This window comes from Podarcis vaucheri (assembly GCF_965113315.1).
Source record: "Podarcis vaucheri genome assembly, chromosome: 16".
Taxonomy (NCBI): domain Eukaryota; kingdom Metazoa; phylum Chordata; class Lepidosauria; order Squamata; family Lacertidae; genus Podarcis; species Podarcis vaucheri.
In genome coordinates, this window is record NC_138754.1 from 37,651,532 (window position 1) to 37,667,761 (window position 16,230).

General features: G+C 46.8%; 1 protein-coding gene across 2 annotated transcripts in view; it reads right to left on the reverse strand.

The window, feature by feature from the left end:
- The window catches only part of LOC309521517 (transmembrane protein 132C-like), a 271,354-nt gene that overhangs the window by 38,767 nt on the left and 216,357 nt on the right, over positions 1-16,230 (reverse strand). For both annotated transcript variants that reach the window (XM_082204113.1, XM_082204114.1), the window contains exon 5: positions 1,257-1,400. In XM_082204113.1, the coding sequence (XP_082060239.1) occupies positions 1,257-1,400 (144 nt within the window). The remainder of the gene's footprint in view (positions 1-1,256; positions 1,401-16,230) is intronic.

Genomic DNA, 16,230 nt, shown 5'->3' on the forward strand with positions numbered 1-16,230 from the left:
TGACTCTGAATAAGGCAATTCCCTACATTCCGACTTGACTCAGCCCTTTATTCAGAATGATGAGGCCTGGAACCCTACTTTATTTTTAGGGAAAGAACCGTGGCTCGGGGCACAAGCTTTGCATGTCAAAGGTACTGGGTTTAATCCCCAGCATTTCCAGGTAGGGTTGGGAAGGACCCCCATCTGGAAGCCTGGTGAGCTGCTGCCAGTACAAGATGGACCAGTGGCCTGGCTCAGTGTAAGGAAGCTTCCAAGGTTCCTTGTCTGCCTTTGGTGTCAGAATGAATCTCTTTGCCCTTGCCCAGTCTGGTTTTGGATATCAGTAGTGGCACTGTGGGTTAAACTACAGAGCCTAGGACTTGCTGATCAGAAGGTCAGCGGTTCGAATCCCCATGATGGGGTGAGTTCCCGTTGCTCGGTCCCTGCTCCTGCAGTTCAAAAGCACACCAAAGATAAATAGGTACCGCTCCGGCGGGAAGGTAAACAGCATTTCTGTGCGCTGCTCTGGTTTGCCAGAAGCGGCTTAGTCATGTTGGCCACATGACGTGGAAGCTGTACGCTGGCTCCCTTGGCCAATAAAGCAAGATGAGCGCCGCAACCCCAGAGTCAGTCATGTCTGGACCTAATGGTCAGGGGTCCCTTTACCTTTAAGGTCCAAATAACTTGACTTGTTTACTAGATGACTGAAGGTGTTGCTGGATTACAGCTCTCATCATCCCTGACCATTGGCCATGCTGGTTGGAGCCGATAGGAGTTAAAGTCCCACAATATCCAGAGGGTTGCAGGGTCCGGAATTGGCCATGGTCTGGCTTGCTGTTCGCCCACTGAAAATGCAGGCAATGCATATATAAGGAGAAGAAGTGTCAGTGACCAAACAGAGGAGAGTGAGTTGGTGGGAGTATAGAGGTTACAGCATTGGACTAGGGACCTGGGAGACCAGGAGTCAAATTCACACTCGGATGACCTGGGTCCAGTTACTGCCTCCTAGCTTAACCTGTTTCATAGGATTGTTGTGGGAATTCAATGAGGGGTGAGGGAAGAACTACTGACACCACCTTGAGCTCCTTGGAGAAGAGTTGGGATATAAATGCAAGAAACAAACAAACAAAGTTAAGACAAAGAGCCACTACAAAGTTACTGACCCAAGAAAACTTGTGGATCATGAAGATCCAATAGCTCAAGAAGCTGGTTCAGCCCCTAGGAGATGCACGTTTCAAGCCCACTAGTGGTGGTGGGGTGATAATCCCGTCACTTACTTTGACGACATCTTCAGCAGAGGACTTGCATTCCACAGATTCGGAGATGTCTGTCACAGCACTGTTCTCTTCAATCGACACCACTTTGATGGGGACTGCAACTGTCTTCCCTGTGAGGATCGCAGTGTTCAGGATCTCTGTGTCCTGCAGGGCAAACAACAGGGCAAAAGGATTGCTGCCATTGCTTTGTTTGAGTGGAGCTCTTGAGATAATGAGGAAACCTGAAATGAAGTTCTACAGCTGCCTTGCCCATCCTGGTGTTTTCTCAGTGCTGTTGGGCAACAGCCCCCCCCCCACTGACTATTACATCATGCTGCCCTAGGACATCTGGAAGGAACCAGGTAGGGGAAGGATCCTCTACACCAGCGGTTCTCAATCTGTGGGTCTCCAGATGTTGTTGGACTACAACTCCCATCATCCCTGAGCTCTGGCCTTGCTAGCTAGCGGTGATGGGAGTTGTAGTTCAACAACATCTGGGGACCCACAGGTTGAGAAAGGCTGCTCTACACCTTCCAGACTTAACCAATGAATATGTATTGTATCTCTATAATGTTCTTGTGAAGCTACCAGCATGAGTTTGACCAAACTGCGGGAGGCAGTGGAAGACAGGAGTGCCTGGCGTGCTCTGGTCCATGGGGACACAAAGAGTCGGACACGACTAAACGACTAAACAACAACAATGTTCTTGTGTGCACTATGGATTTATGGAGCTTGTTGCCACAGTGTTGGCTCCCTAGCTAAGATGACTTTAAAGGGGATTAAACAAAGGAGCACAAGCGGTTCACCAATGGCCAAGAAGGTGAAATGAAACGACCCCCACCATGTTCAAAGGCAAAGTGGACACTGATAACTGGGAGCCAGTGTGGTGTAATGGTTAAAGTAGTGAATTAGGACCTGGGAGACCTTGGTCCAAACCCCCACTCAGCCATGAAGCTCCCTGTGTGTCCTTGGGCCAGTCGCTGCCTCTTAATCTATCCTACCTCATAGGGTGGTGTGGGGATGAAATGGGGGGACAGGACACCATATACATCACCTTGACCTCATTGGTGAAAAGGTGAGATATGAAGGCAATAAATGCTGTGAAACAGCAGTTGCTGGGTGAGGGGGAGCATCAGGATCTGGCTTTTGCTTTCATGCTCTGCTTCCAGAGGTACATGGCTGATCACTGTGGCAAACGGGATGCTGGATCAGGTCGTCCTCTAGCCTGATCTTGCATAACTCTTTTTAGGTTTTGCGTGCTAGCAGGTGCAGAAGCAAGCACATAGGCCATACGACTCTGACAGTGATATCACAGGAATATAAGGAGCCATACTGGATCAGGCCAGAGGTCCACCCAATCCAGCATCCTGTTTGCCATGGTGGCCAGTCAGATGTTGCCAGGAGGTTCACAAGCAGATCACAAGCACATTAGCACTCTCTCAGTCATGATCCTCAGCAACTGGTATAGGCAATCAGTACAGCAGACCTGCAACATCATCATCATCATTATTGTCAAAGCTGCCTCAGGTCCCAGCTCACAAAGGACCAACGCCAGTTGCTCTTTATATACAGAAATGTTTATTGAAGTTCATTGTCCGTTTCACAGCCGCGGCGTGCAGCTCTACGTCTGTAACGCTAGACCATTGAAGTCCCCTCTGAGTCAGACCCTCCCCTGCACCAGTTTAAGAGCCTTGCTCTGCTCCACCTCCTTCTTTCCTCCCTTTTCCGCAGGGTCTTCCTGCCCGCTGGGGTTTCGCCCCTCCTGGATTCCTCTGATGCCGAATCCCCAGATTGCTCCCCCTCCCTCCTGCGGGCTTTAGGACCTGGCTCTCCTTCCGGGCTCTCTGTCTTCCCGCGCGCCTGTACATTTGAACTTGGCGCGCGCGCCCAACTCCCAACCTTCCTTCTGATCGTCACATTACTCCCTTCACTGCTCCCCTCCCCTTTCGGGAGGATGGCTTGTTCTGACCTTCCCTCCGCTCCTGCTGACGGAGCTGCTTCCCCCGACACACTGGAACTCCCCCCCCCTCGCCACGCTCTGGTGGGGAAGCTGGTCCTGATTTCCAGCTGCCGCTTTGGGATTCCCTGCTGGCCCCTTGTCCCTGATGCGTCCCCCCTGGGACCCCCCTTCTTCTGACCACAGGCGCCCCCTTCTGGGAATCCTCTGATTCACTGGAGAGGCTCATGGAATCCCTCGGGCCACTCCCATCTTCCTCCTCGCTGTCCTGGGATTCTTCCCGATCGCTCTCCATCTCCTGCCTCCCCTGTGCCGCTGTCCCTGAACCCCTGACAATTATTATTATTATTATTATTATTATTATTATTATTATTATTATTATTATTATTATTATTCACACATCTGGCTGGGTTGCTCCAGCCCCCCGGGTGGCTCCCAACAAAGTAATAAAAATACAAGAAAACAAAATATCAACCATTTAAATCTTCCCTTCAGATGGGACTGCAGCTTTGTGTGGGTGGCAGGAATACACACACACACACACACACACAGACAGACAGACAGACACACACACACACACACACACACACACACACACACATATATATAGGGAGCAACAGTTGGAAGGGGCCACCTGAGATCTCATGATTTCTCATGACTGATTGATTGATTACTGTATTTTTCCGTGTATAACATGCCCCCATGTATAAGACTACTCCTATTTTGGGAGACTCAAATTTTAAAAAATGGGGGGAGATGGCCCAGAATTGTTGAGCTTTTTTGGGGGGAGCATTACCCAGAAATGTTGAGCTTTTAGCTTTTTTGGGGGGAGGATTGCCAAAAACCACTCACACAAATGAAATGCATTGGAAATTGTGTGCGCCACCGATGCCACCAGCCCTCTGCCCGCTCACCGCCAGTAGCCAGCAATCACGCACCCAATTGCCGCAGCGGTAGCCAATCCAAAGCAGCCCTTGCCGCAGCCACCAATCACCCACCCAATTGCCGCAGACAAGCTCCTGCTTGCAGCTGCAACCAATCACCCGTCCCCCCTCTGCATTATCCGCGGATAAGATGACCCCCGATTTTTTACATTATTTTTGAGTAAAAAAGCCTCATCTTATAAACAGAAAAATACTGTATATTTCAAACGAATTCCAAAGCGACAACATAACAGAACATCACAAATAAAGTATTACTCATAGATGAAATAATCGGTGAAACAATTACAATCTATAAAACTCTGTAAACAAAGCAACAACTAATACATAAGCTAAACATCAACATTAAAGCAAAGTCACCTTATATGATTAACAGATCAATACAGCATTTATAATTTCTAAAACAATATTAGCAGCATTAACAAAATAGCAACCAAATACCGTATTTTTTGCACCATAACACTCACTTTTTTCCTGCTAAAAAGTAAGGGGAAATGTCTGTGCGTGTTATGGAGGGAATGCCTACGGGTGGCATGCCTACGGATTTTCCTCCTCTAAAAACTACGTGCGTGTTATGGTTGGGTGCGTGTTATAGAGCAAAAAATACGGTAAATAAACTAAGCACTACAAGTCCCATCATCCCTGACCATTGGCTGTGCTGCCCAGGGTTGCTGGGAGTTGGGAGTCCAACAACATCTGGAGTGCAGTAGGCTCTCCACCCCAATGCTGCTTCTACTCTCTGTCCCTGCAACCTCTGGTAGAGAGGGAAGTGTGAGATTTTGGGGAGCCATGAGGTTGGTTTCAGAAAAAGTATTGCATAAACCACATAAATGTTGAGCCGCTCAGAGGGAACCTTCAGTGAGCTTCCCTTTTCTCTAACCCGGGGGGTCAGCAACCTTTTTCAGCCATGGGCCGGTCCACCGTCCCTCAGACCATGTGGTGGGCTGGACTATATTTTTTGGGGGGGAATTCCTACACCCCACAAATAGCCCAGAGGTGCATTTTAAATAAAAGCACACATTCATCTCAGGTAAAAACACCAGGCAGGCCCCACAATCACCCAGAGATGCATTTTAAATAAAAGGACACATTCTACTCATGTAAAAACATGCTGATTCCTGGACCATCTGTGGACCGGATTGAGAAGGTGATTGGGCCACATCTGGCTCCTGGGACTTAGGTTGCCTACCCCTGGTCTTGGCTATCCACAGAAACTCTAGGAAGCACCCTGGACAGCGTCACTTTAAGGCAGGGATGGGAAAATGTTTGGCCTTCTAGATGTTGGATTCCAGCTCCCACCAGCCTCAGCCAGCATGAGCAATGGTCAGGAATGACAGGAGTTGCAGACCACAACATCTTGGCCACCCTGGACCTAGACTAATTCCCCAGTTGAAACTGCCCAGGCAAAAGCGAGAAAGGACCTCCAAAACCTGAAAGGCGCAGCTCTTCGCGAACACCGTTTCTTTCAAAAGAGTTCTGATCTAAATGAAAAGCAGATTGCTTTTTCATGTAGTTTTATCTTTGTTGAACCCCATATCCTGGTCTCCCTTTTGCAAAGAACTTCAAAGTTTGCCGGATGCACGTTTTCAACTTGCAGCCCTAGAAAATGACTGGAACATTTTGCAAAAGCAGCAACAGAGGTCAAAAAGAAGGGATTTTTTGTTTGTTGTCGACTTAAATATGGATCAAAGAATGTCCAAAGGTACCCGTTGCTTCATTTCCAATTGTTTGAAAGCCATACCCTCCCCTCTAACCCCCACCTCCCATCTTTGGATGCTTTGCTGCCAGTTTGATTCCTTCCACTGAGGAAGAAAAGAAAAAAGAATGAAACAGTTGAGGTGGGAAATGAGGTCATCTCAGGTGAAGTTGCCCTTTGGCTATCATTTATACCAAAAGCTAGGATATCTTATTCAAACATTGTCATGCACTATTATGAAGCTGCAACCTCTGCCCATTTTCAGTGATGTTCCCACCTACCATGATTGTGTATGCTGATATTATGATTCTAGTCTATTCTTATTATAATTATTAAATATATATTTACATGCTGCCTTTTAAGGGGACCCACCATAAGAAGCACTGGGCTTCTTAAGCTCACTCTGTCCAGAAATAACCAGCCCCTTCTTCTGCCATCTCCACACCCCTCCCACCTAACCACTGTACAGTTACAACTGGGTTGGGGGGGAGTGTCTTTCAGCCCAAGGGCCACATTCTGTTCTGGGCAACTTTCCAGGGGACCACATGCCAGTGGCAAAAGTGGGTGGAGCTATTCATGCAAATGCTACCTCTGTACAGTCGGCTAGTTTCTGCGAACACTTCTCTCTATCCTCTGCCAAGACAAACAAGAAGCATTTCCATAGATTGATGATACATTCTAGTCAGGTAAAGGCTCTCAGTGAGGTTGTGAATCAAGGCCAGTGGGGGGCTGTGGCCTGCGGAGAGATGGTGTGGCCTGGGGAGAGTTTTGAGGGCCAGATAGAGATGGCTGGAGGGCCACATTTGGCTCCCGGGTCAGATGTTCCTCATCTGTGCTGCAGATTTCTCTGGAAGCAGGTGCCTCTCAATGGCCTTTTTCCCCCCTGAGTAGCTATACCAAAGTTTGCACTGTGAACCATTCCTCTTTCCTATTCCAGGACTTTTGGCGAGTTTATGAACGGGTATTACAAAGCTATGGACTAACTTATGGAATTTCACTGGTTCCATTCCGACTCATGGATGCAAAATGGTCTACTTGTCTTTTATCGTATCTGTAATTAAGACACTTTAATCCCCTGCCCTCGGCTAATGGTTTCATTACAGAAAACCTGCATATGAATGGATTTATTTTGATTAATTACTTTGGGGACTTACATCTGGGAGGAAAGAAATCAAAGGCATGGCTTGTTGTGCTAATAGCTTGCTGAATTTTTATATCCCTGCCCCCCCAAACACTCCCACATAAACCAGCATCTAAAACTGCAAGAATAGCCAGCTTCAGGAGCATTCATTAAAAAGCATCTAACAGGTACCATTAGCATCATTACAGATGACTGACATTAGTCTGGGATGGGTAACTATTGTGCTAGCTCAACCAGAATACAGGAGTGGGAGGCTAATAGTTCATCTCTGTCAAAATCAATTGTGATTTATTAGCCTAGGAACTGTCCAAGTTCATAAATCATAGGGGTGCAGCCGTTGGATTCAGAGGAATGTATTTTCCACCTCCATGTGTGCTGCTGGGAATCACAGGTCTGTGTAACATGCATTCCCATTAGTCAAATGGCACCAGAGACCATGAGACAGAATCAAGTAGGTAGCTTGGGAGGAAGAAGCAACATGAAAGAAGTGTGGGAACAATGGATAGAGAAATGCTTTAGTATCTCTCTCAAAAGACTATAACTTTTGGATAGCCAATGAAACTGAACGCTGGAAGATTCAGGGTAGACAAAAGAAAGGACTTTATAAAAGAAGTGCCATGGTTGGATCACTTCCTGGTGCAACTGGACTTCTCCACGACCTTCCCCTCTGCAGGGAGGTCTTGTACTTTTATAACGATTTCTGCATTCATGATGATGGTGTAAAAGGCCTCAGCCCAGAATACCTGAAGGAGCATCTCTATCCCCATTGTTCTGCCCAGACACTGAGGTCCAGCTCCAAGGACCTTCTGGTGGTTCCCTCACTGTGAGAAGTGAGGTTACAGGGAACCAGGCAGAGGGCCTTCTTGGTGGTGGCACCTGCGCTGTGGAACGCCCTCCCATCAGATGTCAAGGAGATTAACAACTACCTGAATTTTAGCAAACATCTGAAGGCAGCCCTGTTTAGGGAAGTTTTTAATGTTTGATTCTATTTTTAAAATTCTGTTGGCAGCTCCCAGAGTGGCTGAGGAAACCCAGCGAGATATGCCGGGTATAAATAAATTTTTTTTATTATGTTACTAAATGGGGAGAGGAGGGGTTGACAATAATGGGTGGATGGAGGAAGTAAGCACCAATGGGAAACAGGATCCAACTAAAAAAGGAGCAATCAAAGGACAAGGAAACTCACACAGGACCTAGCCGTAATATTTGCTTCATCTAGTTTTGTAAATCAGGAACCACCAACCTTTGAGGGCCAGTGAACACATTTGGAATTTTGAACAAATGTCATGGGCAGCAGTCACAAAATGGCTGTCATGATGACATGACATACCATGAAATGGCTGCCATATCTAAAAGAGCGGAAAAAGAGAACTACAACATGGCTCAGGTGTGTCTCCCATCGATGGAAGAAAGGGCACTTACATCAGCAGCCACAGGGAGAAACTCTTCACGCTCCTCCTCTGTTCAGAATGAGAGGGACAGTAGGCATTCAATTCTTCCACACAATGGAATGTTGGCATGTTCAACGCAAGAGAATTCCTACTCAGGAAATGAGGAAGCCGTCACTCATGGATTGTGGATTTCTGAGGGGGTATTCACTAGCACCTTTCATGGGTGCCATAGGAAGTATTGGCAAACACACTGCCATCTGAGGGAGTTAGGCAGGTACCTATGGATATTGTTTTGGTGACCGACGTAAGACTGGAGTGTGCCACAAGGGACTTGATTTGTTTTGCTCTTACAATGATAACATAAAAGTGGATGCTGCTCTCCATTTCCATCCCTGATCTGTCACTCCCCACAGAACTGCTTCCCTCAATGTGATGAGATGTGGAAACCTTGGTTCCTACCACAAGGCACTATCATAACACAGGAGAGTTTGCATCTTGTGAGGGTGGCGCTGTGGTCTAAACCACAGAGCCTAGGGCTTGCTGATTGGAAGGGCGGCGGTTCGAATCCCTGCGATGGGGTGAGCTCCTGTTGCTCGGTCCCTGCTCCTTTCAACTTGGCAGTTCAAAAGCATGTCAAAGTGAAAGTACAGTGGTACCTCGGGTTAAGAACTTAATTCGTTCTGGAGGTCTGTTCTTAACCTAAAACTGTTCTTAACCTGAAACACCACTTTAGCTAATGGGGCCTCCTGCTGCTGCTGCCGCCGCGCCGCCGGAGCACGATTTCTGTTCTCATCCTGAAGCATAGTTCTTAACCCGAGGTACTATTTCTGGGTTAGTGGATTCTGTAACCTGAAGCGTATGTAACCTGAAGCGTATGTAACCTGAGGTACCACTGTAGATAAATAGGTACCACTCCGGCGGGAAGGTAAACGGCATTTCTGTGCGCTGCTCTGGTTTTGCCAGAAGCGGCTTAGTCATGCTGGCCACATGACCTGGAAAAACTGTCTGCGGACAAACGTCAGCTCCCTCTGCCAGTAAAGCGAGATGAGCGCTGCAACCCCAGAGTTGTTTGTGACTGGACTTAACTGTCAGGGGTCCTTTACTTTACCTTCAGGAAGGACCACAGAACAGAAAGCAAAGAGCAGGAGAAAGAAGGGAAGTGACTTGACTTTCTATTTACATGGAAGCCTTTTGCCAATTCTTTGACTAAGGGGCCTTCATTTTCTAGGTTCTGTATAGCTGACTACAAATCTGAAGAGTTGAAATGATAAAGTTTCAAGTGCAGGTAAAGCTGCTTCTTTTTCTGCTGCAAACAGACAGGAATTAATTAATTCCCAAACACTCCCAGTATACAAAGGGGAGCATAATTACTTCATGTAAATAGATAATTAACAGGCAACAACATTAAAAAGCATTTTTCTTGCTTGTTTCACTAATGACTTGATAGGCACAATGAATTGGTGGTACAAGCACAGAAACTGCCCCCCCCCATTTAATCCCACGCAGGAGAGGCAGAGTTTAAAATGTGATTGATGAGTTGCATTTTCAACCAAACTCCCAAAGAGCTTCTGATTTCATCACAGATCCTAGAAATTTCCCTGCTTCTCTCTAACTCAAAAATAAATTATTCCCCCAACTACAAAGTTCTCATTTTTTTAAACATCTCATTTTGTGCTAGCCTTTCAGGCTGCAAGCCTAGACATGCTTACCTGAGAGGCTGGCAGTAAATCCCATTGAACTGAATGGGGGATACATATGGGTAGAGAGAATAGGGGTGGAGAAACGTTTTCAGGCTGAGGACCATATTCTATCTAAGCAACTTTCTGAGGGCCACGTGACAGCAGTAAGCAGGGACCAAGGCAAAGTAAGTAAAGAAATACAGTGGAACCTTGGTTCTTGAACTCAATCTACCCCAGAAGTCAATTTGACCCCTGAAACGTTTGTAAACCAAGGCATGGCTTCCGATTGGTGCAGGCACCCTGGAAACCATAGCTGACAGCTGCATCAGACATTCAGCTTCCAATTTTTTTTGGAAAACTGGAACACTTACTGCCAGGTTTTCAGTGTTCGGGAGCCGATTTGTTCATCAACTAAGCCGTTTGAGAACCAAGGTTCCACTATGAATGCAATTATTGCCTTTGCACAGTAGGCCAGTTTTGACACACACTCAATCTCTCCTCTGTCTCCTCCACCCGGACAGTCAAGAGTTCAATGACACAGCACAGCCAGGCAAAAACACTCAAATATGGTGTAAAGCTGGATCAGTGAGGGGTGTGGCCTGGGAAATAGTCCTGAGGGCCAAACCAAGAGGCATGAAGGGCCACATTCAGCCCCTGAGCTTGAGGTTCACCACTCTAATGTACATGATTGCACTGTTAGTCTCTCAAGAGAGGCTGAACTGCCTTCCATATGTCAGAGAGGTAAAAGCTATTTTATATCCTTCCATAGCAGGCAGCTCTTTCTCTCCCTCCTTGATGTAGTAATCTGACTACAACCATTTCAGCAGCACTGTTTAAGTCTGTGGTCCTCTTATGTTGCTGTTTCCCACCCCACTCCCTCCATGCTACGCAAGTCTAGAAGCAGCCTTCAGAATTCACCTTTCTTCTTTCTTTTTGTTCTTCATCATGTTTTTATCTTACTCAGATTAATGTTGGAGAAAAAAGAGATTTCATTAAGCTTTGTATTTCTCTTTGCAAACTTTAATAACATTTATTAATAAAATAAAAAATAAAATCCCTTGCGGTTTAAGCTGCTAGTGTTTACAGTGACAACCACACCTTTATGTTCTAGATCTCTTTGGTAAGTACATAAGAATCATAGAATCATAGAATCATAGAGTTGGAAGAGACCACAAGGGCCATCGAGTCCAACCCCCTGCCAAGCAGGAAGCACCATCAGAGAACCCCTGACATATGGTTGTCAAGCCTCTGCTTAAAGACCTCCAAAGTAGGAGACTCCACCACACTCCTTGGCAGCAAATTCCACTGTCGAACAGCTCTTACTGTCAGGAAGTTCTTCCTAATGTTTAGGTGGAATCTTCTTTCTTGTAGTTTGGATCCATTGCTCTGTGTCCGCTTCTCTGGAGCAGCAGAAAACAACCTTTCTCCCTCCTCTATGTGACATCCTTTTATATATTTGAACATGGCTATCATATCACCCCTTAACCTCCTCTTCTCCAGGCTAAACATGCCTAGCTCCCTTAGCCGTTCCTCATAAGTCATCGTTTCCAGGCCTTTGACCATTTTGGTTGCCCTCCTCTGGACACGTTCCAGTTTGTCAGTGTCCTTCTTGAACTGTGGTGCCCAGAACTGGACACAGTACTCCAGGTGAGGTCTGACCAGAGCAGAAGACAGTGGCACTATTACTTCCCTTGATCTAGATGCTATACTCCTATTGATGCAGCCCAGAATTGCATTGGCTTTTTTAGCTGCCGCGTCACACTGTTGGCTCATGTCAAGTTTGTGGTCAACCAAGACTCCTAGATCCTTTTCACATGTACTGCTCTCAAGCCAGGTGTCACCCATCTTGTATTTGTGCCTCTCAAAGAGCTTGCTGGATCAGGTCAAAGGCTCATCTAGGTCAGCATCCTGTTCTCACAATGGCCAATCAGAAGGCTATGGGAAACCTGCACACAGCAGCTGAGAGCAACAGCACTCTCACTCTTCTGTGGTTTCCAGCAACTGATGTTCATAAGCATTGCTGCCTTTGACCATGGAGATAGACTGGAAATAGACTGGAAAGAGAAGCTGCTGAATTGCAACTCATTACCAAACTTAAAACCATGGAGAGACCTGGTCTGAACAAAGACATTGGATTCTTATCTCATTATACATGACTAAGCCATTTCTCACCTTCTCACCCCTTGCCTTTTCCTGTAAGACCTATTACAGTCGTTAAGAGTCGTCAACAGGCTCATCTCAGCTATCTGCCAATCTCCCATTCCCACCACCCTTTTGAGTAATACCCCTCCCCACCTTCTCACTATATAGAAGGATCTGGCAACTTCTGTTTCAGTGTATCTGAAGAAGTGTGCATGCACACGAAAGCTCATACCAAGAACTAACTTAGTTGGTCTTTAAGGTGCTACTGGAAGGAATTTTTTTATTTTGACCACGGAGGTGGAACATAACCATCATGGCTAGAGGCCATTGATAGCTTTTACCTTTGTGAATTTGTCTAACCCTCTTTTAAAGCCATCCAAGTTGGTGGCCATCACTGCGTCCTGTAGGAGTAAATTACCATTTAGTTATGCACTGTGTGTATCAGTACTAATCTACTGTAGAGTCATAAAAGCAAAGGTACCCCTGACCGTTAGGTCCAGTCATGGATGACTCTGGGATTGCATGCTCATCTCACTCTATAGGCCGAGGGAGCTGGTGTTTGTCCACAGACAGCTTCCAGGTCATGTGGCCAGCATGACTAAGCCGCTTCTGGCGAACCAGAGCAGGGCACGGAAACGCTGTTTACCTTTCCGCCGGAACAGTAGCTCTTTATCTACATGCACTTTGATGTGCTTTCAAACTGCTAGGTTGGCAGGAGCAGGGACCGAGCAATGGGAGCTCACCCTGTCGTGGGGATTCGAACTGCCGACCTTCTGATTGGCAAGCCCTAGGCTCTGTGGTTTAACCCACAGCAGCGCCACCCGCATCCCAGTAGAGTCATAGCACAGGCAAAAAGACTCAAGGAGGGTGCAAAGCGGGTGAGGTCTGGGAGAGAGGGTATGACTGGGGAGATTGTGTTGGAAGAGACTCATGGGTCACAGAGAGAGACTTGGAAGGTTGCATTTGACTCCTGAGTCTAAAGTTCCCCAGCCCTGTTTTAACATTTAGACCTGTAATGAGTATGGGTTGCTCGTGCATAAGTTGCTGCCTCTCCTGGCTATGTTGCCTGGTTAAACCTTTCTGTCTGGACAGCCCTTCACTTTGTGGCTGCCTCAGTCGCTAGCAGAATCCATCAGTGGGCGTTTCTTAAACCTTTTCCAACATAAAAGTTGTTTGACACCCAGTCTCCTCCTACTCTCTCTGCACGGAAGTCTTCTGCGCAGGGTGGGCGTGGGTAGTGGAGGACCCGTGCTCTCCTCGCTGATCTCCGGTGAGGAGTCCTGGAGCCCCCTTGCCGATTCCCCCATCAGCCCCCCTTTATCCCTGGTGTTGCGCTGATTTGCTTCCCCATCTGCGGAGCTGCCTCTCTCCCTACTGGGCCCTTCTCCAGCATCATTTGAGAGCCTTCCCTCCGCCTCTAGCTCCGATGTCAGTTCCCTGACAAGACCCCATGACTATGACAATATTATTAACATAAGTTAAGCAGTCACATTTCTATTTAAGCAAATTGATTTGAGTCTCAGGCATGGATATGTTAAATCTTAAGGACTTGAAACTTGGTCTTTAAAATAAAATAAAAGCGAGAACTTTGGACGCAGTATAACATATGGAAGCCTTTCTTTGTTTTGGAAGACTTGAGATTTTTTTTAAAAAAGCTGCATGAGTAGGGAAGAAACAGTTTGTAGGGTGCTGGAACAAAACTCCACAACAAAACTCACAACATCATGGACTTCATTGCATATTCAGAAACTGTGAAGCCACATTACGAGCCAGCCTGACATTGCAATCACAGATTAGAGTTATTATCCACAGTGGCGATTACAGCTGATTAGCAGCGGAACATTGTTAGGCATGGGATTCTGTTTATCAACATAATCCTGTGATTAAAATTGCCCTTTGGCCAACTTGACTTGTGAACACTCCCACGTATGCACTCAGCGCCAGAGCTAAGGGAAGGGAGGGAAAACACAGCCAGAAACACTTGTAGAAAAACAAGTGTTTTTTAAGTGGCAAGGTGTGCAACTCAGAGCACAGCTACATACAAACCTACAGAGCTATAAAACTGAAATGTAAGGGAGTGTGGGTGGGTGAAGGAAAACTCATCTTACCCCAGGAATTAATCTGCTGGGAAAGCTTATGAAAGCCATCCTGCTTCTACCACAATCTGCAGAATGGGTATAGTAAGAACTTCCCAACTTTAACAGGATTGTCTTAAGGATACTCTCCTAAGTGAGGTGGGCAACTTCTACCTTGTGGACCTAATTAGGCTTGGCAAAGGTCCCAATTTCACCTCTGTTTGCTTCCCTGAAAGCATGTCCACCTTGCATGATAAGCATAGCTGTCAATCCCCCCCCCTTTTAAAGGGAAATTCCCTTATTCCGAATAGGATTCCTCGCAAGAATATGGAAAAGTTGACAGCTATGATGATAAGTGATGGTTCCTTTGCAAGCAGATGCCAATCAGCTGATAGGCACTGATAGGGTGCCCTCTGATGATCAGCTGCCCTTTGGGATCTCCCTAGTAAAGCTGCTACAAGGTATGTCCACACACCTAACTTTGTAACAAAGTCAAGAGGGGTTGCCCTCGACAACGATCGCCTGATTAGTGTGGTCATTGACAGCATGCCTTGAAAAGGACGTGCTGTGAGCCTCGCTTTGTTTCTTTGCGGGCACAGTTCAAATTAAAACTGCTCCTGCAAATGGACTTCAAAGGGGCTCACTGTAACCGCTAATCGGTGGTTGCAGCAATCCCCTTTTAATTTGCTATCTCTCCATCCTTTATGCATGATGTTATGCATCGGGAGTGGCAAAATCCTAGCTCAGGGGCCTTATCCAGCCCCCAAGTCAATTTTGCTGCCTTTCATCCAAGTTCCAACCCATTTTGTCAGGAGCAGCAATTAGAAAAGTGTATGCACAGTATTGAGATAGGCGGAAAGACTGGAAATTCTCTGCCTGGCCCAGTGGTCTGGTGTAGATGGAAGTTACCTGCCCTTTGGGCAATCAGAATGATCATCTGATGAGCAGAGAAGGGACAACAGCTCCCTTCCTCAGCTGAATTGCACAGATCAGCTGTGGCAGGATGGCTGTGCATTCTCTTCACCTGTCTGCCCATGTGTGTGGTGTGTGTGCGGTGAGAGGGTAGGGTGAAGGTTGGCCATGCCCACCACTTGCACGTGGCCCCCAGAGAGCTGTCTGAGTGTGAATAATAATAATAATAATAATAATAATAATAATAATAATAATTTATTATTTATACCCTGCCCATCTGGCTGGGTTTCCCCAGCCACTCTGGGAGGCTTCCAAAATAATATTAAAATACTGTGATACATCAAACATTAAAAGCTTCCCTAAACAGAGCTGCCTTCAGATGTCTTCTAAAAGTCTGGTAGTTGTTGTTCTCTTTGACATCTGGTGGGAGGGGGTTCCACAGGGAGGGCGCCACTACCGAGAAGGCCCTCTGCCTGGTTCCCTGTAACTTGGCTTCTCGCAGTGAGGGAACTGCCAGAAGGCCCTCGGTGCTGGACCTCAGTGTCCGGGTAGAACGACACTGGTATACTGGATATGAATGTGGCCCCTGGGTCAAAAAAAAAGGTTAGTTACCTCTGTTATAAGGACACAAGTGACGCTGTGGTCTAAATCACTGAGCCTAGGGCTTGCCAATCAGAAGGTCGGCAGTTCGAATCCCCGCAATGAGGTGAGCTCCCATTGCTCGGTCCCAGCTCCTGCCCACCTAGCAGTTCAAAAACAACTCAAAGTGCAAGTAGATCAATAGGCGGGAAGGTAAATGGCATTTCTGTGTGTTGCTCTGGTTCGCCAGAAGCGGCTTAGTCATGCTGGCCACATGACCCAGAAGCTGTACGCCGGCTCCTTTGGCCAGTAAAGCGAGATGAACACCACAACCCCAGAGTTGTCCACGACTGGACCAAATGGTCAGGGGTCCCTTTACCTTTACCTCTGTTCTGCATGGTCCCTTAGCAATATAGCTTTAGCTTCCTTAACCAGTTGCCCTCCAGATGTTTTGGACTTTGTGTCTCTCTTCATCCCTGGCT